Consider the following 24,000-nt stretch of genomic DNA (forward strand, 5'->3'; position numbering starts at 1 on the left):
GCTGTCTGTTCCTTTAGTCAGGGCTGTCGCAGTAGTCGTCATGTCCCTGCTGCAGATGCTGGCAGTCTGTCTCTAACCCTTCTAATACTTCTGCTTCCATAGCACCCCTACAAAAACCCTTCTCATACTTCTGCTTCCGTAGCACCCCTTACAAAAACCCTTCTCATACTTCTGCTTCCATAGCACCCCTACAAAAACCCTTCTCATACTTCTGCTTCCGTAGCACCCCTTACAAAAACCCTTCTCATACTTCTGCTTCCATAGCACCCCTACAAAAACCCTTCTCATACTTCTGCTTCCATAGAACCCCTTACAAAAAGCTTAAGAGTTTACTCGCTGATTTTCCCACCCAGTCAGGTAGCAGCAGAAGGTGTGTGAACAGTCCCTGAGGACTGAGCTAAGTGACCACTGGGAGGGGTGTTTTGCTGTGTCGTCTGGGCGACAGATGACACATGTGACGAGGGTGCTTGGGCACTTGGATGGCTCAGGGGGGATGCTGACAAACAGGTGCTTGGTGCCGGGCCAGTCCGGTGCCTTTCCGCTCGGGTTGCTCCCCGGCTGTGTAGTAGCAGGCAACGTTGCTAGCTTCAGGATGCTGGGGCTGGGCACTGAACCCAGGTATTCTGTGTAGGAGGTGAAGGTGCTTCCATCAGTCCACTCAGCTGCTGGCAGAGTTTACTCCTGCATTCTCTGCCTCCCTTTCTCCAGATTCCTCCTTTTAACCTGGAGCTGATGGGTTTCCGTGAGCGGCAGGTGTGCTCGTCCACGAATCTCCTTGCTGTTTTCCTGTCATTTCCACCTGAACCTGCGTTTGGTTTCGGTTCTCCAGAGGCTTTAGTTGTGGCCTCTCTGTTGTCTTTAGACTTGGAAGTAGAGGTGTGCGATACCATCAAGAAATGATACCTCGATATTTTATGGGATTTTGTCGATAACGATAAGTAGAAGATATTTTGCGTCCTTCAAAAATGTGTTTGTAAAAGTCTTATATTGTACTAGCTCGCTCTTGTAAATAGGATATTAATTGTTGCAAACATATTTAAGGAAAATGGGTCTTATTTATTTACTTAAAACTCAAGCATTCAAGTAAAAACAATACAAAAACATTGAAATCACCCGTGCAAGTATTATTGAGATCGAACAGTTCGCAGATGAAACAGCTTAGTTGTCGAGCTGTCTTTCACAGCGGCCGATTACCAACATAGTTTGCAGATTGAATAACATCCGTCTTTTCAAAGCCAAACCACCTCCATGAGATGATCCACGTCTACCGGTTAAATCTAACGACATTGATTGCGAGGCTGGTGGTGTCTGTATTTTGTCTCCTGGTGCTGTTTGTTCACTCATTTTTAACTTCAGTCATGCATTTTTAAGCAGCTACGCTAGCTTAACCTGTGGTGCAGTGACCATATATGTCTATACTAGCACACTGCATGCACTTTCAAAGCGCACGCAGTAATCTGTCTTACTAGGCTACATGACGCAGTGAATGCGTGACCTCTCAAGGTTACCATAGCAGTTTTGGAATTATTCTCTAGTTGCTAGATGACATCGTCATACTGTGATGTCATTAAGAAAAGACAATGAAATTAAATGTTTGGATTCCACATATGAAAAACCCCGGTCAGTGTCATCCTTTGTTGTCAAACAGACACAGCATGGCAGTTAGAAGCATTTAAAAATATCACTCTATAAAAAATGAATAATAACCACAAACTAAGCTGCTTTTTGTGTGTGTGTGTGTGTGTGTGTGTGTGTGTGTGTGTGTGTGTTTTATTGAGTAAGAGTCAGTTTTATTGTGGAGATGGTGGAAAGTGGCATAGAGTTTTCTGATTGATTAAATTGTCTCTAAACATTCTCTCTCTCTCCCTGTCTCTCTCTCTCTCTCTCTCTCCCTCTGTGTCTGTGTAGAAATACCGGTATCAGGATGAGGAGACGCCCCCGTTGGAGCATAGCCCTGCTCACCTGGCTCATGGGAAGAGCGCTGAGATGCTGCACATGAGTGATAAAAACCTGGCCACTGTCGACAGCATGCACGGCTACGCCCCACACACACACATCTCACCTGTCAAGGTACACACACACACACACACACATACACACACACACACACATACACACACACACATATGCACACTTCTCTCCCGTGAAGGAACACATACACACACACACACTCCACACAGACGTCTCACGTGGTAAGGTACATACAACACGCAAACGCATACACACACACACACACACACACAGACACATACACACACACTCACATACGCACGCACACACACACACGCACACACACACACTAAGTTCAGTATTTGCCAGGGCTTCAAACCAGAATGTTTTTCAGTCGGTTCGTTCAGAGCAGAGTCAGTATTTTAACGTTTCCAGCTCTGCGTTCCACCTTAAAAAGATCATTCCCGAACCAGTTAGAGCCAAACGAAATACCAGTTAATAACATTGCATGTAGGGCTGTATGATGTGACAACACGTATCTATCGGATGGCTAAAATAGATATTTTACTCTATAGTCCCTATTGCTAATGTCACAAAATGTTATCAAAATGCATCGCATCACTAACTAGGAGCGCTGTAGTCCGATCTGTCCTCGGGCCGAAATCCACTGTGGCTTCCTGGTCATTTGATTGGTTTGCAACCGTTGTCAATCATAGAACTGGGCGTGACCCGGCACCAGCAGTGTGCTCCAGTGGCAACAACAAGAAGCATGGAGGCGCGTGTCCCGCGATACGAACCTTTGCGCATTTAGAGTTTTCTGTAAACACAGATGAAGATACGGGTTGTTTATGCCAGGTCGGCTATTGCCAAATAACAACAGAAATGTTTTAGGCTACTCAGTAGCCTACAACAATAGCTCAATAGCTTATGCAAATAAATGACAGAAATGGGCTACGTAGCTACAAGCTACAAGTTAGCCTATATAGCCAAAACACACTTACCATTGTCAAACACTGATGAAGTCTATGTCTAAGACATTTTATAACATTTATAAGGTGCATAGCATGATATTTACCTCCTCTGGCTGCAAATACAGAGATCACACCACATTTCACTTTCACGCTGTGTCACCACCCGACTACTGGTACATTTCTGTCCCCTGTCCAGAGACGCGAGTGACGTTCAGAGGAAGACAGGAAGTAAACTCTGCGCCAAAGTTACTGCAACCAGAAAATATTTTAATTTGTTAATAAATAAAAGAACAAAAAAATAACGTTATTAAGCGGTTGCCATTATTTCGAATAAATGTTTCTGTTCCAGAACATTAAAAAATACAAAGTTTCTGGTTTCGTTTTTGTTCCTAGCGAAATATCGATTGTTTCTGGTTTTCGTTTTCGTTCCTCGAACCAGTTCAAAGCCTTGGTATTTGCACCAATGTTTTCACCATTCTGTCCTGTTATGACAGAGCCAATGTAAACCCTCCACTACTGGGCCTCTTGTCAGCCCTCTAACCCGGCATTCCTGCCTTGCCCTCTAACACGTCTGCGTGCCCTCTGTGCTCTCTCATCCACTCTCTGTCAGTGGTCCTGCCAGTTACGCCGGCGGGCCAGCCAAGAACCACAGGACGTCACCCTGCCACTGTTTCCTCAGATCACAACTGCCTCCCAGTGCCCTTTTCCCTCTCTTTAAAGTCATGTATAGCATCCAGTGTTCAGATTAGTGCCCTGCTTTGTGTGTTTAGGGTCCTCCCCAATCCTCTGCTGCTCTTTTCCATAATCAGCCTCTCCCGCCTGCTGCTGGCAGTGTGAATCACACTGTGTGTGTGCGTGTGTGTGTGTGTGTGTGTGAGCCTGCAGGATGTCTCTCTACACCCCTTCAAGCTCTGTTTTTGGAGGGCATATTGAACGGGTCTAAACACAGAACACGAGATGAGAGCAGGCACTGGAGGGCGGGGCAGGGTGGGGCAGGGCAGGGCAGGGTTGGGAAGGTGGACTGGTGCTGAACACTGGAGAGACAGATGCAGTATAAGCACAGAGGGGATTACCTTTGCCCTGCAGTCAAAGGACAAACACACATCACGTAATTGATCACACACACACACACACAACAAGAGCAAACTGTGTGCATGATCACACACATGCATCCATGCAAACACAAACACACAACATGCATTCACAAGCGCACACACACACACACGCAGAGTTTTTAGTAGGTATAGGTATATATTGGTATGTGAATATGTATAGTGTATATGATCACTAACACAGTACATTCATGATAGATGCATATGTATATGTGGTTTAGTAAACAAACGAAGCATATGTGACCTTAATTACACAAACACAAGGACTTCAACATGAATACCCAGCTCAGTAACCATATGAGTGTCCCTCTGCCATCTGCTAGATTCTGCCCCTTTTTCTCTCCCCCCTCCTCTCCTTCTCCTCTCTCTCTCTCTCTCTCTCTCCCTCTCTTCCTCTTTCTCTCTGACTGCCGCTCTCTGTGTCTCTCTTTGTCCATATGTGTGAGAGTATGTTCTGTTCTTTACTGCCCCTACATCTTTCTGTGACACAGATGTGTCTGTTTGTGTCAGTTAGTCTGTGTCTGTTGGTGTGTGAGTGTGCCTGTGTCAGTGGGTCAGTATGCTAGTGTGTATGTGTGTGTGTGTCAGTGTCAGTATCTGTCAGTATCAGTGTGCTTTGCTGTGTCAGTGTGTCTGTGTGTCTGTCTGTGTCAGTATGTCTGTGTCAGTGTGTCTGTGTCAGTATGTCTGTGTCGGTTTGTCTACCTGCGTCAGTGTGTCTGTCTGTGTCAGTATGTCTGCATCAGTGTGTCTGTCTGCATCAGTGTGTTTGTGTCAGTTTGTCTACCTGTGTCAGTGTGTTTGTGTCAGTGTGCTTTTCTGTGTCAGTGTGTCTGTGTCAGTGTGTCTGCCTGCGTCAGTGTGTCTGTCTGTGTCAGTATGTCTGTGTCAGTTTGTCTACCTGCGTCAGTGTGTCTGCCTGTGTCAGTATGTCTGCATCAGTGTGTCTGTCTGCATCAGTGTGTTTGTGTCAGTTTGTCTACCTGTGTCAGTGTGTTTGTGTCAGTGTGCTTTTCTGTGTCAGTGTGTCTGTGTCAGTGTGTCTGCCTGTGTCAATGTGTCTGTGTCAGTGTATCTGTGTCAGTTTGTCTGCCTGTGTCAGTATGTCTGTGTCAGTTTGTCTACCTGTGTCAATGTGTCTGTGTTAGTTTGTCTACCTGCATCAGTGTGCCTGTGTCAGTTTGTCTACCTGCATCAGTGTGTCTGTGTCAGTGTGTCTACCTGTGTCAGTGTGTCTGTGTCAGTGTGTCTACCTGCATCAGTATGTCTGTCTGCGTCAGTGTGTTTGTGTCAGTGTGTCTGTGTCAGTTTGTCTACCTGCATCAGTGTGTTTGTGTCAGTGTGCTTTTCTGTGTCAGTGTGTCTGTGTCAGTGTGTCTGTGTCAGTTTGTCTGCCTGTGTCAGTATGTCTGTCAGTTTGTCTACCTGCGTCAATGTGTCTGTGTCAGTTTGTCTACCTGCATCAGTGTGTCTGTCTGTGTCAGTGTGTCTGTGTCAGTTTGTCTACCTGCATCAGTGTGTCTGTGTCAGTGTGTCTACCTGTGTCAGTGTGTCTGTGTCAGTTTGTCTACCTGCATCAGTGTGTTTGTGTCAGTGTGTCTGTGTCAGTTTGTCTACCTGTGTCAGTTTGTCTACCTAATTACACTTACACTTACCATGTGTGTGTGAGTCAGTTTGCGTGTCACTGTATCTGTGTCAGTCCATCTGCCGGTATGTTATTGAGGTGGATATTTCTTTTACAGACTATGTGATTTGACTGTGCGCAATCGGGTCTCTAAAGATAACTTACCGTCGGTCAGAACTGTCTCTCAAATCTTATTATCTCTAAACTTTGCAAATACTGAATTTAGATTTTAAATTCATTAGCTGAAATTCCAATACCAAATGATAGTACATTAATATTCAGTGATTATGATCACTCACTGTGTTAGCACCCCTGTGGAATTGTCTGTAAATGTTGAAGAATAGAACAGAGTGAGATATTGTCTGTAAATGTTGAAGAATAGAACAGAGTGAGATATTGTCTGTAAATGTTGAAGAATAGAACAGAGTGAGATATTGTCTGTAAATGTTGAAGAATAGAACAGAGTGAGATATTGTCTGTAAATGTTGAAGAATAGAACAGAGTGAGGTATTGTCTGTAAATGTTGAAGAATAGGACAGAGTGAGGTATTGTCTGTAAATGTTGAAGAATAGGACAGAGTGAGGTATTGTCTGTAAATGTTGAAGAATAGAACAGAGTGAGATATTGTCTGTAAATGCTGAAGAACAGGACAGAGTGAGGTATTGTCTGTAAATGTTGAAGAATAGAACAGAGTGAAGTATTGTCTGTAAATGTTGAAGAATAGAACAGAGTGAGATATTGTCTGTAAATGTTGATGAATAGGACAGAGATATTGAGAATGTGAGAGTCATAATGTCTCAGGCCTCTGGGTTTGTATGTCATCTCATCACTCAGACATACTGAATGTGTTTATGGTGTCTGCAGATAAATAGATAAATAGATAGACAGACAGACAGACAGACAGACCAAGAGTTAGAGAGCTGCTGTTTAGTTGGCCAGACAGCCCTGTTCTCTCAGTCTGATGTGCTTTCTCGGGTGAAAGGAAGCAGTTCTCTGACCCTGTCTGGTCTGGTGACAGCCCATATCCTGAAAGATTTAACCAATCAGACGTCGGGAATCCACAGAGATCTACATGTCTGAGGAATAAACAGTAGGCTAACACAGAAAGACTGTAAACACATGAAATTGTAGTGGCCTTTGAATCCAAAGCCGTGGCCAAGCTGTCTGCAGTGATTAGAACACACCTCACTCCAAGACGTCTGTATTACAAAAACTTAGATGAATTTATAGATGCTAACAAAAAGATACATGAAGATACATGAATTCCCTTTACAGCTGAAACAAAACAAAACTTTACTTTAAGCATCAAAGTGATCAAAAAATGATCTGTTACCACACTCACCTTACCCTACAAAACCAAAACTCCAGTGCCAGCCCCCTCCGCCCTCAGCGTGTACCAGTCTAATCATAGTCACACATACAATTATAAGGTACATGATTCACATTGTCCAAAAGAGTGTCATTTGGCAACATAAATACACTATAAGAGTTAAATAATCAGTATTTGCACATTGAACAACTTCATTTTCTAATTTCTTTTAAGAGTTGCAGCAGTAATTCTTTATGCTTGGTAACCAAAGGGTAGACTAATACTGACACATTGTTGATGTGATTGTGGGCTCTTTTAAATATTCAGTGTTTCAGCTCTCACACATACATTCTATCCAACATTTTCCTCCACAAACACAGTGTTATTTCCATATATCAGTATGGATTTAGGTCAGAAACTGTCAGGTATGTGTGTGAGGTCCTCTACATGCTGTCTAGTCTTCAGGCAGGTACTTTATCCTCCGTGTTCATGTGTTTATTTGTGTGTGTGTGTGTGTGTTCAGTGTAAGCTCTTTGTCTCATTTCAAGCTGTGTGAAAAACCTCACTCACAGAGGGTTCTGTGAGTTTTAGGAGTCTTGCCCTATTTTATTGACTGGCATTATGTTGGATGTGATTGGCTATAATGTGTTTCCAAGCTTTTCCAGTTCAAGACACAACAGTTCTGCCACCTTCTGGTTATAAGTGAAAATGCATTTTTGTTTCACCATCAAGACAGTTCCTCACAGACGTGCGTCTTCAGTGTGTCATTACCTGGTTCTGTCATAGTCCCTCATACAGCCCTCTGTCAGATTTACACATATAAAACATATACTGTTATAATGAAGATGGTGAAGCTTGCATTTTTACTTGTCTGTCAGTGTTTGTAAGTGTTCTCTCTCTCTCTCTCTCTGTCTCTCTCTCCCTCTCTCTCTTTCGCTCTCTTTTTTGCTCTCTCTCTTGCTCTCTCTCTTTCACTCTTTCGGTTTTACTGCTAGGTAAGGATAACAATAATGAAAAGTCACAAATATTGTCACAGATATCTTAAATTTAAACTTAAGTTCTTGCCCTTGAGTCCTGGAGTTTAACAAGGACTACCATCTTTTCTGTTCCCATGTAGACACAGTCCTGTTCTCATGGTCTACCTTTGTGTTTTAACACTCCTGTACCTCCTTCTACTGCTCCACCAGCTTCTGTTTTTACCTCTCTGCTTCACACCCCAGTTACCTGCCCCCTGGCTTTATACCCCAGTAACCTGTCGTACCTGATATGACACACGTGCACTGCTGAAGAATCATTATACACACACCCCTTCTCTGTTGTCTACCCTACCCTTCCACTCTCAACAAACCCCAACCACCCCACTTAGACATACGCACACGCACACACACACACACACACACACACACTTTTTTTTGTTCCTACCCTGCAGTTCCTCTGTTGAGTTATTCCTGCTCTTCCCTTTTTTTTTGGTTTCTGTTTTTACAGCCAGTACTGCTGTCCGCTGGCCACACCCCTCTCTACACCTCTGCTGTCTCCACACTGGTAAGAACACGCTGCTGTCTGATGGGAAAATGACATCCTCAAGCACTCCTGCACTCAGATCCTTCAACTGTGCAAGGGTGTTCAGTGTGTTATAATTAGAGTGTTGAGTGTGTTCTGGTTATAGTGTTGAGTGTGTTATGATTAGGGTGTTGAATGTGTTATAATTAGTGTGTCAAGTGTGTTGTGATTAGGGTGTTGAGTTTGTTATGATTAGAGTGTTAAGTGTGTTATAATTAGGGTGTTGAGTGTGTCATGATTAGAGTGTTGAGTGTGTTATGATTAGGGTGTTAAGTGTGTGTTATGATTCGGGTGTTGAGTGTGTTTTAATTAGGATGTTGAGTGGGTTATAATTAGCGTGTTGAGTGTGTTATAATTAGGGTGTTGAATGTTGAGCGTGTTATGATTAGAGTGTTTAGTGTGTTATAATTAGAGTGTTGAGTGTGTTACGATTAGGATGTTGGATGTGTTGAGAGTGGTATGATTAGATTGTTAAATGTGTTATAATTAGAGTGTTGAGTGTGTTATGATTAGAGCCTGACCGATAAATCAGCGTGCCGATATTATCACCCAATATGAGCTAATTGTAGACAAATCGGTATCAGTGTTTATAACGGCCGATAAATGACAAAAAGGAAATGGGGAGATGGAAGATGGATCCTTCAATCATGTTATGACATTCATGTCAGCCATGCCTGGTTTTGCTGCAGTAGCGTGAAAGACTACGTTACCGTCAGTCAAACATCAAATAACATTTAACGTTACAGTAGTTGAGTGGTGTAGGCTAAGCTGTTGATAAACATTTAACGTTACGGTAGTTGAGTGGTGTAGGCTAAGCTGTTGATAAACATTTAACGTTACGGTAGTTGAATGGTGTAGGCTAAGCTGTTGGTAAACATTTAACGTTACGGTAGTTGAGTGGTGTAGGCTAAGCTGTTGGTAAACATTTAACGTTACGGTAGTTGAGTGGTGTAGGCTAAGCTGTTGATAAACATTTAACGTTACGGTAGTTGAGTGGTGTAGGCTAAGCTGTTGATAAACATTTAACGTTACGGTAGTTGAGTGGTGTATGCTAAGCTGTTGATAAACATTTAACGTTACGGTAGTTGAGTGGTGTAGGCTAAGCTGTTGATAAACATTTAACGTTACGGTAGTTGAGTGGTGTAGGCTAAGCTGTTGATAAACATTTAACGTTACGGTAGTTGAGTGGTGTAGGCTAAGCTGTTGATAAACATTTAACGTTACGGTAGTTGAGTGGTGTATGCTAAGCTGTTGGTAAACATTTAACGTTACGGTAGTTGAGTGGTGTAGGCTAAGCTGTTGGTAAACATTTAACGTTACGGTAGTTGAGTGGTGTAGGCTAAGCTGTTGGTAAACATTTAACGTTACGGTAGTTGAGTGGTGTAGGCTAAGCTGTTGATAAACATTTAACGTTACGGTAGTTGAGTGGTGTAGGCTAAGCTGTTGGTAAACATTTAACGTTACGGTAGTTGAGTGGTGTAGGCTAAGCTGTTGGTAAACATTTAACGTTACGGTAGTTGAGTGGTGTAGGCTAAGCTGTTGATAAACATTTAACGTTACGGTAGTTGAGTGGTGTAGGCTAAGCTGTTGATAAACATTTAACGTTACGGTAGTTGAGTGGTGTAGGCTAAGCTGTTGGTAAACATTTAACGTTACAGTAGTTGAGTGGTGTAGGCAAGGCTGTTGATAAACATTTAACGTTATGGTAGTTGAGTGGTGTAGGCTAAGCTGTTGATAAACATTTAACGTTACGGTAGTTGAGTGGTGTAGGCTAAGCTGTTGATAAACATTTAACGTTACGTTAGTTGAGTGGTGTAGCCTAAGCTGTTGATAAACTTGACTGTAGGTTTATTTATGAAACGGTGTGGCAGTTCTAATGCGTAAACAAACAACAGTCCTATCATTTCTCCCTCATCACTTTTAAAAATTCTCTGGCAACATCTTATAATACTATTACCAACAAAGCTAGCTAATACCATGTTTATCAGTGAAAGACCGCTAATGTTAATGAACGGTTAAACCATAACATTTAACTTATTCTGCCTAAATGAAGCAATGCTAAATATAGCTGTGACTTGCATGTCTGTAGTTACAGTTGATGCATTGAAAATTATTAAACCAGAGGGGACACGTAAATAAACGTGAGCTGGACAAGTATCTAACATGGCTTGGTAGCCAAAGAAAGTTACCTAGTTTCTCTTTCAAACGTGAAGTGTGAAATCCCACAGTCACAAGTCCTCGTTGCACAGTCATGTAGTATTAGATGCATTCAACAGCAGTGTTTACTCTAGGTCACTGTGTCAGTTTACTGCATTATTTATCAAAACTTTAATGTATTTTTAATATATGTTGTACTTTTGTTCATAGTATTGTTTATGACAATAAAACTAGTTTATTTTTTAAACTGAGTTATGTCATGTTATCTTGGTGAGGACTCTTAAATAATTACAAATTAGGGAAAATCTTTGTTTATGTTACGATATATCATTATCAGATTTTTAAATCCTCAAACATTGAAATCGGTTTCAGTCTTAAAAATCCTAGATCAGCCGGGCTCTAGTTATAATTAGGGTGTTGAGTGTGTGTTGTAATTAGAATGCTGAGTATGTTCTGATTAGAGTGTTGAGTGTGTTATAAGTAGGTGTTGTGTGTTATGAGTAAAGTGTTGAGTGTGTTTTAATTAGGTGTTGAGTGTGTTATAATTAGAGTGTTGAGTGTGTTATAATAGTGTTGAGTGTATTATAATTAGGGTGTTGAGTCTGTTATAATTAGGGTGTTGAGTTTATTATAATGAGATTGTTGAGTGTGTTATGATTAGAATGTTGAGTGTGTGTTATAATTAGGGTGTTGAGTGTGTTATGATTAGAATGTTGAGTTTGTTACGATTAGGGTGTTGAGTGTGTGTTATAATTAGGGTGTTGAGTGTGTTATGATTAGAATGTTGAGTGTGTTACGATTAGGGTGTTGAGTGTGTGTTATAATTAGGGTGTTGAGTGTGTTATGATTAGAATGTTGAGTGTGTTACGATTAGAGTGTTGAGTGTGTGTTATAATTAGGGTGTTGAGTGTGTGTTATAATTAGGGTGTTGAGTAGGGTTGGGAGCTGAAACTCGGTTCTAAATTAGAACTGAATCCAAAATGCGAAGTGCCAGGTACCCGAAAAAAATTGAATTTCGGTTCTGCTTATCGGTTCCTAAGTGCGATAACCCTTTATTGTTGCAAACAAAGGCTACATATCTGCAAGGACGCACATAGCTATCTAGCAGGACCTGTCTACGGGACTATGTCACGCATCAACGCAACAGCATGTCCATTTGTTTAGATATGAGCTAGCATGCATGGCTAACGTCACAACAGTGTGAAAGATGGACCGCGGTAAATGGTCAAAGTGTGGCTTCATTTTAGAAAAGAAAATGATGATAAGCCAAAGTGCAATGCATGTGGGAAGCTATTTAGCTGCAAGTCAGGTTGCACATCAAAGCTGACCAAACATTTAAGGCAGCACGATGTCAATCTGAAAGACTGTACAGTGTTTGATGTCTTGCGGTCTCTGAGCCTGAGTGTGTCATCAGCCAGCACTAGTAGCACCTCACTAGCACCTCCAGTAGAGCCAAGGACAGCTAGCTGCGACACACCATTCTCAGTGATAGTGTGTGATGTCCTTGACTAGTATAATATAGGACAAATAAAAATGGATGTGTTTGTCACCATAACACTAAAATATTTATTTGAGATTTTTTTTAGTGCACATGTCTGTGGATCATACATTTTTATTGTATGTATTTACTAAATACTAGTAAATAGTGAACACTTTTTACTTTGTGAATATTCAGATAACGCTTAAAACAATAAAGATATTTTTGTTATCTAGACATTTGACCTCTTTTTTTTTACACGATAGGAATCAAAACGGGGAATCAATAAGAACCGGAATTGATATGCAGAATTGAAACTGATAAAAATTCAGACAGTACCTAACCCTAATGTTGAGTGTGTTATGATTAGAGTGTGAGAGTGTGTTATGATTACAGTGTTGAGAGTGTGTTATAATTCGGGTGTTGAGTGTGTTATGATTAGAGTGTTGAATGGTGTGAGTGTGTTATGGTGTGAGTGTGCTTTAGCACATTCTCATCATAAGGCAGAACGAGCCTCAGCTGCAATGACAGATTTGTACCACTAGAGGGTAACACTTATCCATCTGTAAACTACTGCAACAGAGAGGTGTGTGTGTGTGTGCCTGTGAATGTGTGTGTGTGGCCCGAGACAAAGACACAGAGCATGGTATGGAAAACATCATTTTATTTATCACTGTTACATCTCTTCTTTGTCATCCTACTGGCACACATGCACAGCACTAAGCAGAGGGACTCCTGTATCCGTAGTAACAGCTTCAGTGGTTTTGACATTTCAGGCCTTTTGGAAGTAAGAGGCAAACAGGTGAATATGTTTGAAAACAGAGAGATCTGGGAGATTTGGATGAAAGGATAACAGACAGGATGACATTGCATGAGCCCTGATGGAGGAAAAAAAAGCCTGTCTTTGTCATCTCTGACCTCATCCTCTCTTTAAAAGACAAACTAATGAGTGACACTCTGAGAGCTTTGGCAGATTTTCCAGACAAATATCTGATCAATACAGACGGATGTGTGTTGAGAGAGAGAGAGAGAGGTGAGGCAGATGATCACGACACTGAGGGTAATTAAAGTCACACGGACATGACGTGACTCTCTGTACCAGCTGCTCCTACACACGCGCACACACACACACACACACACACACACGTACACACACACTTTCTGTGTTTTTATTTTGGAGAGAGGCAGATGTCATCAGCACTGATATTTCTTACAGGAGCAAAACCTTCACTGGCCTGCATCAAAAACAGATTAATTTTAATCCTTAGTCACCAAATAACCTCAGTCAGAACAGCTAATGTACTGACTAATTTAGACAGATACACACACATGCACAAGACAGATAAATAGATGTTTTCCATTGTGTATAGATGGTTAAATAAATAGAGAGAGAGACAGAGAGAGAGAGACAGAGAGAGAGAGAGGCGCACATACGTTTCAGCGAAGAAAGACAGGGATTTTGGTGTGGTGTGTGTGTGTGTGTGAGAGAGAGTGTGTGTGTGTGTGTGTGTGTGTGTGTGTGTGTGTGTGTGTATGTGTGTGTGTGTGTGTGTCCTTAAGAGTGAGCTCTGATGGCAGAAGCTGAGGACACAGGAGACTAAACACTTCAGTCTGGACTGTTAAACCTGCTGCCAACATAGCAAGACTAGACACAGAGAGAGAGAGAGAGAGACAGAGAGACAGAAAGAGAGAGAGGAGACAGAGAGAGAGAGGAGACAGAGAGACAGAGTATTGCTGGACTGAATTTGTGAGTGGGGTGTTAGTACCAGTGTTCTTGTTTGTTATTACCAGTGCTTTAACAATATTGTCAGCAAATGTCTTGCCACTGAAACATGAATAATACTGAACTAGAAAAAAGAGACAGTAATATATAGAGAGAAAGTTGAAATTGTTCTTTTATTAGGCCAGTATTGCTTCCTGAAACCCCAGATCTCACAGATATAGAGAAACAGAGAGAAATATAGGGATGCATAAGAAAGTGAAAAAAAAAATTCCAGTAAACCAACATCATCGGTGCAGCATCAATAATCTGTAAATCCCAAATGCAAACAGCTTAGGCTAGATTCTTAATGGCCAAGTTAAGCATAAGACTGAGAGATCAAGGTGAAAGAGTGAGTTGAGTGTGGAGTGTAGGATGTGGAGCAGTGAATGTAAAGTGTAGAGGGTTGAGTGTGGAGTGTAGAATGTGGAGCAGTGAATGTAAAGTGTAGAGGGTTTAGTGTGGAGTGTAGAATGTGGAGCAGTGAATGGAAAGTGTAGAGGGTTAAGTGTAGGATGTGGAGCAGTGAATGTAAAGTGTAGAGGGTTGAGTGTGGAGTGTAGAATGTGGAGCAGTGAATGGAAAGTGTAGAGGGTTAAGTGTAGGATGTGGAGCAGTGAATGTAAAGTGTAGAGGGTTAAGTGTAGGATGTGGAGCAGTGAATGTAAAGTGTAGAGGGTTGAGTGTGGAGTGTAGAATGTGGAGCAGTGAATGTAAAGTGTAGAGGGTTGAGTGTTGAGTGTAGGATGTGGAGCAGTGAATGTAAAGTGTTGAGGGTTGAGTGTGGAGTGTAGGATGTGGAGCAGTGAATGTAAAGTGTAGAGGGTTGAGTGTGGAGTGTAGGATGTGGAGCAGTGAATGTAAAGTGTAGAGGGTTGAGTGTGGAGTGTAGGATGTGGAGCAGTGAATGTAAAGTGTAGAGGGTTGAGTGTGGAGTGTAGAATGTGGAGCAGTGAATGTAAAGTGTAGAGGGTTGAGTGTTGAGTGTAGGATGTGGAGCAGTGAATGTAAAGTGTTGAGGGTTGAGTGTGGAGTGTAGGATGTGGAGCAGTGAATGTAAAGTGTAGAGGGTTGAGTGTGGAGTGTAGGATGTGGAGCAGTGAATGTAAAGTGTAGAGGGTTGAGTGTTGAGTGTAGGATGTGGAGCAGTGAATGTAAAGTGTTGAGGGTTGAGTGTGGAGTGTAGGATGTGGAGCAGTGAATGTAAAGTGTCGAGGGTTGAGTGTGGAGTGTAGGATGTGGAGCAGTGAATGTAAAGTGTAGAGGGTTGAGTGTAGAATGTGGAGCAGTGAATGTAAAGTGTAGAGGGTTGAGTGTGGAGTGTAGAATGTGGAGCAGTGAATGGAAAGTGTAGAGGGTTAAGTGTAGGATGTGGAGCAGTGAATGTAAAGTGTAGAGGGTTGAGTGTTGAGTGTAGGATGTGGAGCAGTGAATGTAAAGTGTTGAGGGTTGAGTGTGGAGTGTAGGATGTGGAGCAGTGAATGTAAAGTGTAGAGGGTTTAGTGTGGAGTGTAGAATGTGGAGCAGTGAATGTAAAGTGTAGAGGGTTGAGTGTAGAATGTGGAGCAGTGAATGTAAAGTGTTGAGTGTGGAGTGTAGAATGTGGAGCAGTGAATGTAAAGTGTAGAGGGTTGAGTGTAGAATGTGGAGCAGTGAATGGAAAGTGTAGAGGGTTGAGTGTGGAGTGTAGGATGTGGAGCAGTGAATGTAAAGTGTAGAGGGTTGAGTGTAGAATGTGGAGCAGTGAATGGAAAGTGTAGAGGGTTGAGTGTAGAATGTGGAGCAGTGAATGTAAAGTGTCGAGGGTTGAGTGTGGAGTGTAGGATGTGGAGCAGTGAATGTAAAGTGTAGAGGGTTGAGTGTAGAATGTGGAGCAGTGAATGTAAAGTGTTGAGTGTGGAGTGTAGGATGTGGAGCAGTGAATGTAAAGTGTTGAGTGTGGAGTGTAGGATGTGGAGCAGTGAATGTAAAGTGTTGAGTGTGGAGTGTAGGATGTGGAGCAGTGAATGTAAAGTGTTGAGTGTGGAGTGTAGGATGTGGAGCAGTGAATGTAAAGTGTAGAGGGTTGAGTGTAGAATGTGGAGCAGTGAATGTAAAGTGTCGAGGGTTGAGTGTGGAGTGTAGGATGTGGAGCAGTGAATGTAAAGTGTAGAGGGTTGAGTGTAGAATGTGGAGCAGTGAATGTAAAGTGTTGAGTGTGGAGTGTAGGATGTGGAGCAGTGAATGTAAAGTGTTGAGTGTGGAGTGTAGGATGTGGAGCAGTGAATGTAAAGTGTAGAGGGTTGAGTGTGGAGTGTAGAATGTGGAGCAGTGAATGTAAAGTGTCGAGGGTTGAGTGTTGAGTGTAGGATGTGGAGCAGTGAATGTAAAGTGTCGAGGGTTGAGTGTGGAGTGTAGGATGTGGAGCAGTGAATGTAAAGTGTAGAGGGTTGAGTGTAGAATGTGGAGCAGTGAATGGAAAGTGTAGAGGGTTGAGTGTGGAGTGTAGAATGTGGAGCAGTGAATGTAAAGTGTAGAGGGTTTAGTGTGGAGTGTAGAATGTGGAGCAGTGAATGTAAAGTGTCGAGGGTTGAGTGTTGAGTGTAGGATGTGGAGCAGTGAATGTAAAGTGTTGAGGGTTGAGTGTGGAGAGTAGAATGTGGAGCAGTGAATGTAAAGTGTTGAGGGTTGAGTGTAGGATGTGGAGCAGTGAATGTAAAGTGTAGAGGGTTGAGTGTGGAGACATGAAGATAGAGTGTTTAGTGTACAGCATTGAGTCTAGAGCACTGAATGTTAAGAGCAGAGTATAGAGGTGAGAGTGCTGAGCATAAACCAGTAAGTGTTGGGTGTAGAATATGGAGCATTCCGTGTAGAATGTAGAGTGTTAGTGTTAGGTGCAGAATGTTGGGGTAAACCATTTAGCATTGTGTGTAGAATATAGTGTTGAGCTCAGAATTTATTGTGCTGAGTGTAGAACACTGACAGCATGCCATTGAGTATCGAGTGTTGAGTGCTGAGTGATGAATGCTGAATGCTGAATATTTAGTGTTGAGTACAGACTGTTGAGTATAGGTTGTTGAGTGTACAGCACTGAGCATTGAGTGTTGAGTGTAGTGTGTTAAGTGTAGGGTGGGATGGTCTCTCCCCGTGCTGCCACTCATCATCAACAGTAACTAGGGATGTCACAACAACTGATCCTTACATGCCAAGAAACGGTGTGAGTTTTTCTACAACACTGATAGCACCAAGTCAAAATTGGCGCCACTCCTCCTGTCTGACTGACTGCAAGCAGAGCAAGAACATGGCAATGCCCACCGACGCCTGAGAAGAACACGAGGAAGAAAACAAAAAACGTGAGAATCAGCAGCGCTGCTGAGGTGATGGCACCACAGAGCTTAACGCTCATCGGTGAGAAACCTGTAAACGAGGTTTCACATGGATAAGTGCTAAATTTGCTTACTGGTTTAAGCTATAGCTCATTGCAGCATCTGTAACATTCAGTTGAGTGGCAACAGAACTTAACGGTAGCAATTTAAGCGTATATTCGCGGACAATAGCAGTCTGTCACTGTGTCAGGAAAGTTTGACTGCTCCTTGCACTGGGAGTTTAAAGGTTACAAGTCACAGCTAGATGTGTTGCAGTTCCTTAAATTTGACATCGATGTCTACTGAGAGATGGTTGGTTTACTACTTGAAAGACATATACCACCATTTTTAAAGTTGCTGATGCTGTTACTAGTTGTATCTTTTATATTTCATTACTTTTGTATTTTTTAATATTACATTGCTGACTAGAAGCACAATATGGTTTGCTTGAGTAATGAAGGATATACTAAAAAGCTGCTGTTTACTGTTGACTGTTAAATACTTGAAGGGGACATGACGTTTGTCTAGTTTTTATTTGGCCCTGTTCATACAGAGGTGTTTAATAAAGGAGTGGACGCTGCGTGGGATTGCTGTTGAAGTCTGAGCCATCAGGCCTCCGCTCTGCCCCCACCCCCTACCCCTGCTGTCCAAAAACACCAGACAGGGTGATAACACTCACCCGCGGGACTCTGCCCTGACACCAGTGCCCTCGCTAGAGCTCTCTCACCTCCCTCTGTGCAGAGTGAAGCAGCTTCAGAGAGACAGAACGGGAGAGAGACGCTTCATTCTTTAGAGGGAGTTTTGTTCGGATACTAAGCATACAGTGCTGCTTGAAAGTGTGTGAACCCTTTAGAATTTTCTATATTTCTGCATAAATATGACCTAAAACATCATCAGATTTTCACTCAAGTCCTAAAAGTAGATAAAGAGAACCCAGTTAAACAAATGAGAAAAAAACATTATACTTGGTCATTTATTTATTGAGGAAAATGATCCAATATTACATATCTGTGAGTGGCAAAACTCTGTGAGCCTTTGCTTTCAGTATCTGGAGTGACCCCTTTGTGCAGCAATAACTGCGACTAAACGTTTCTGGTCACTGTTGATCCGTCCTGCACATCGGCTTGGAGGAATTTTAGTCCATTTCTCCATACAGAACAGCTTCAACTCTGGGATGTTGGTGGGTTTCCTCACATGAACTACTCGCTTCAGGTCCTTCACAACATTCCTATAGGATTAAGGTCAGGACTTTGACTTGGCCATTCCAAAACATTCACTTTATTCTTCTTTAACCATTCTTTGGTAGAACAATTTTTGTGATTAGGGTCGTTGTCTTGCTGTGTGACCCACCTTCTCTTGAGATTCATTTCATGGACAGATGTCCTGACATTTTCCTTTAGAATTTGCTGGTATAACTCAGAATTTATTGTTCCATCAATGATGGCAAGCCCATCATTGCCCAGATGCAGCAAAACAAGCCCAAACCATGTTTCACAGATGGAATAAAGTTCTTATGCTGGAATACAGTGTTTTCCTCTCCCCAAGCATAATGCTTCTCATTTAAATCAAAAAGTTCTATTTTGGTCTCACCAGTCCACAAAACATTTTTCCAACAGCCTTCTGTCTTGTCCATGTGATCTTTAGCAAGCTGCAGATGAGCAGCAATATTCTTTTTGGAGAGCAGGGGCTTTCTCCTTGCATCCCTGCCATGCACACCATTGTTGTTCAGTGTTCTCCTGATGGTGGAGTCATGAACATTAACATTAGCCAATGTGAGAGAGGCTCTTTGCTTAGAGGTTACCCTGGGTGCCTTTGTGACCTCGCAGACTATTACACGCTTTACTCTTGGAGTTTACTCTTGTTGGTCGTCCACTCCTGGGCAGGGTAACAATGGTCTTGAATTTCCTCCATTTATACACAGTCTGTGGATTGGTGGAGTCCAAAGATGGTTTTGTAGCCTTTTCCAGCCTGATGAGCATCAACAACTCTTTTTCTGAGGTCCTCAGAAATCTCCGTTGTCTGCGCCATGATACACTTCCACAAACATGTTCTGGGAGGATAAGACTTTGATAGATCCCTGTTCTTTAAATAAAACAGGGGGCCCACTCACACCTGATTGTCATCCCATTGACTGAAAACACTTGACTAATTTCACCTTCATATTAACTGTTTAAACTGGAGGTTCACATACTTTTGCGATACACAGATATGTAATACTGGATCATTTTCCTCAATAAATAAATGACCAAGTATAATATTTTTGTCTCATTTGTTCAACTCGGTTCTCTTTATCTACTTTTAGGACTAGAGTGAAAATCTGATGATGTTTTAGGTCATATTTATGCAGAAATATAGAAAATTCTAAAGGGTTCACACACTTTCAAGCAGCACTGTATATGTGAATTCATATTTCAGTTCAAACAGTAACATCAGTAATATCTAGGTGTCAGTGACAACAGTAATACCAGTAAAACCAGTAAGATCAGTAACATAAGGATCTGTCAGTAATGTCGGTGATACCAGTAGGTGTTAAGTGAGGATGGGCTGATATAGGAGACTCATCGCTCTGCTCAGCTCTTGTCAGTTTAGGATATTTTAGTTCTATGAGAAAAGGTCTCTCATTTTTCTGTATGTCCAGAAATTTCTATCTCCTTTTGGCTGTTGATCAGAAGGGGTATTGGCCTAATTCAGCCCCAGGGTGCGTTGTTTACGGGCTTTTCTTTGTCCTCTATGAATGCCTCTGCAAAATTCTGCATGCAGGGTTTCAGCTGGGTATCTGCCCCATTTTTCCCAGTACCACTCCACACCGCACTCCCATAAAATGATACTAGTTCCATGACTCATTTTGAATATTTTGTGCCAGATTCTAATTGGAATTTTTGCTGTTTATAGTTTTTTTTTGATGGTGTAGAAGAGAAGCTCGTCTTGCTTTCTCTGTTTGTCCATTCACTGACCTGCTGAGCTTCTGTTACGACTGAAATATGTAACGATTTGAAGTGTGTTCTATGTTCACATGTCCTGTTGTGATTTTGCGAGTTGTTCCCTGAGATTTGGAAGGGGTTTTTTTTTTAATATTAATGTTTTTCTTTTTTTATTGGTTTATAGTCAGGTGCAGGGTTTAACAGAACTGCTCCAGCAGGTCCAGGTTCTGCTGAAGGACCTGTTCTGGGGAGAGAGCAGAATCAGGTCATGTGGTAGTGGTGGTTTGGTCAAAGCTGGTCCTGTGGGAGGATACAGGTCACATGATGCACTGGTCTCCCCGTGTGTCTGTGAAGTCTGGTTCCTCATCACTTCATGCTCTCAGAGCTCCATAGATCATCACATTTCTCTGGGTCTGGGAGAGACTGATTTGGACAGATTGCATCACTGAAATAAGGGGACTTAGCTGGGGAACAGGAGACTACACATTAATATTTTGTGCATTATAGATGATGTCTCTCTTTTCATTTTAAACCACGGATGCTATTGTCCCCGTTTCACTAGTTTAATTTGAGTGTTTGGGTTTAAACCAAATAAACCTCCTCCCTTGACCAGTTGTGCTGAGTTTAACTGAGGGGGTTGCTGCTTCTGTGTACCCTTGGGGACAACCAGAGGACAGCTCCTCTCTTCAGCACATCTCCTGACAGATCATGATTCACTCGTCACTTTAAAGAACTCAGGCTTTACAGCTCTTCAGTCCAAACCTGAGGACCCTGCATGTCGCATGCTAAACACTGACAGTGTTCATCCATGGCCAAGCTTGTTTCATTTGCACCATCAAGATGAGTTTTACCTGAATATTGTCAAAAGTTACAGCAGGAAGAACAAATATTGCTATACTGAACTTTGTACACAGGTAAGTTACAGAAATCTAGAATGCCAGAAACGCAGAGAGTTTTAGTCTTTCGTTCTTTTCCTCTGTCTCTCCATTACACCATTACCAGTGTATTTAACACATAAGGCAGGAGCAGATTAGGCAGCATCTGCTTTATGTCCCTGAGTTGGCTTAGGGCAGTACAGCCTCTCTCTCTCTCTCGCTCCAGAACATTGTCCAGCCCCACTGAACCACTGAAGCACAGCTTCTGAGTGTGAGTGTGTGTGTGTGTGTGTGTGTGTGTGTGTGTTTATTCTAAGGTACAGTAGATTAATGATTGTTTTTGATTTCAGTAAAGTGTTTTTGGAAACAGCTGACATCCTTTCAATCCACTTATAATTCACTCTGCTTTTCTCCCTCAGGATACAGTATACTCACATACTCTCCTCTCCCTCAGGATACAGTATACTCACATACTCTCCTCTCCCTCAGGACACAGTATACTCACATACTCTCCTCTCCCTCAGGATACAGTATACTCACATACTCTCCTCTCCCTCAGGACACAGTATACTCACATACTCTCCTCTCCCTCAGGATACAGTATACTCACATAACTCTCCTCTCCCTCAGGATACACTATACTCACATACTCTCCTCTCCCTCAGGATACAGTATACTCACATACTCACCTCTCCCTCAGGATACAGTATACTCACATACTCTCCTCTCCCTCAGGATACAGTATACTCACATACTCTCCTCTCCCTCAGGATACACTATACTCACATACTCTCCTCTCCCTCAGGATACACTATACTCACATACTCTCTTCTCCCTCAGGATACACTATACTCACATACTCTCCTCTCCCTCAGGATACAGTGTACTCACATACTCTCCTCTCCCTCAGGATACAGTATACTCACATACTCTCCTCTCCCTCAGGATACACTATACTCACATACTCTCTTCTCCCTCAGGATACACTATACTCACATACTCTCCTCTCCCTCAGGATACAGTATACTCACATACTCACTTCCACACACTCACTTTTCTACTTTACCCTCACTCTCTTTTTCTCTTGACTCTGTGTCCAGCCTCTTTCCCTCTCTCTCTCTCTCCCAATCTCTCTCTGTCTCTCTCTCCCTACCTCTCTCTCTCTCTCTCGATCTCCCTCTCTCTGTTTAATAAATGTTTAAGGTTGTCCCTGAAGCTCCAGTATAATTACTGTGCGCTGATTCTGCTGTGCAGGGAGGCAGGTGGAGAGTAACTGTGAATAAAGGCAGGGAGGGAGGTGGAGGAGAGTGAGAATTGCAGTGGGGAGAGAGGGAGGGAGGGAGGGAGTGGGACCTGCCATGGGGAATTGGGGGAAGCAGAGAGAGGGGCAGAGTGAAGTCTTATTTACCAAAGTGAGTGTGTCAGCTCTGGACGTCCTTACATAACTCCTTTGTCCTGTGTGTGTGTGTGTGTGTATGTGTGTGTGTGTGTGCGCACTGATGAGTGTGTGTGTGTGTGTGTGTGTGTGTGTGTGTGTGTGTGTGCGTGCGTGTGTGCACGTCTGTGTGTGTGTGTGGGTGCATATGTACGTGTATGTGGCAAACCCCTCTGCATCACCGTTGTTGTGAATTGCTATCAGTGTTTATGATGCTGTAGTACAATGAAAAAGACATAGAGTAAATCAGTACCAGCCCCCTGGAACTGACTGCCTAGCCTCTCACATTCCACTCATCTCTCTCTCTCTCTCTCTCTCTCTCCCTCTCTCACTGTCTTTCAGCATCTATCCTTCCCTCTGTCTCTCCCCTCCCCCATGCCCACCCACCACCTCCTTCATATTTTCATTTTGTAGCATTTGGTGCTGCTGGGTCCATAAGCAGAGTGGGATAGTGACGAGCATGAGCAGGTCTAGTGTCAGGCTCCGTTCACACCAGGTTTAGTTCCAGTCTGTGTGTCGGTAAACACACAACAGCGCAGACTCTCACACTGCAGGGCTGGGATGACCAATAGCGCAACGGACACGAGCGCCTTGATTAACGAACAGTTTGCATCTTATTCAGTTCTGTTTGGCCAAAACAATACATTAACTGCAATACAGCTCTGCCCCCTCTGATTTACCATGGGCTGTGAGTGAGTGTGTGTGTGTGGGGGGGGGGGGGGGGGGGGGGTGTAGAGAAACCTACGTCAAACTTTGTTTCTTTTTTTTACTCTCCCTCGCGGGGAGGTATTTAACGCGCTTCGCTGAAAAAGAAAAGTCGGAAGCCAAGGTGGAGGATATGAGCACTAACAAACTGTCGAGGATTTCAAAGACGCAACAATAAACATAGCCTAACCAATTTGTCGTGTGTTTTACAAGTCGTGCGGCTGAAATAGCGTTGTATCGATTGTAAATGCGTCTTTATGTTGAAGTGTGAGCGATCATCCATGTTGGGTTAAATCGGTAGTCTGAGGAATTCCTCAAAGTTGTATCTTAGGTTCTACGACGACACCCCCGTCCCCCTTAAAAAAAACCCTGACAGAATCAAAGTCTTAAACTGTCTCAAATCAGTGCTGCCCCTCCTTCTCTGCCCGGGACTAGGATAAGGTACCGCTCCTCTGCTCTTTCAAACAGAGTTATTTGGGGTGATGGCTAATGTATGAGTTCGACATGACTGTTACTGACTTATTATTTAGTTACTGACTTAATTTTACGTATTTACGTATTTACGTAGTAAGCCTGATCTATGTTTTGCATGAAAAGTACATCAGTAAAAAAAACTCAAATCGGAATCGGCACAGCATGAGATGGCATATTCAGAATACGACACGAGTTTTGCCGTTTTCAGTTTGCAGATGAGGCGGAACCACCCCTTTGAATGAAGTGCCTCCTCTCTCTCTCTCTCTCTCTCTCTCTCTCTCTCGTCATTTCGGGGTAATAAGCTGTGTTTGCTTGGTTCCCGTGGCT

General features: G+C 42.7%; 1 protein-coding gene across 1 annotated transcript in view; it reads left to right on the forward strand.

Annotated features, from left to right (window-relative positions):
* Nucleotides 1-24,000, forward strand: part of dlg4a (discs, large homolog 4a (Drosophila)) — a 73,790-nt gene that overhangs the window by 13,847 nt on the left and 35,943 nt on the right. The window contains exon 2 of the mRNA XM_030792347.1: nt 1,909-2,070. Within this exon, the coding sequence (XP_030648207.1) occupies nt 1,909-2,070 (162 nt within the window). The remainder of the gene's footprint in view (nt 1-1,908; nt 2,071-24,000) is intronic.

The sequence above is a fragment of the Chanos chanos genome, chromosome 15 (assembly GCF_902362185.1).
Source record: "Chanos chanos chromosome 15, fChaCha1.1, whole genome shotgun sequence".
NCBI classification, from domain to species: domain Eukaryota; kingdom Metazoa; phylum Chordata; class Actinopteri; order Gonorynchiformes; family Chanidae; genus Chanos; species Chanos chanos.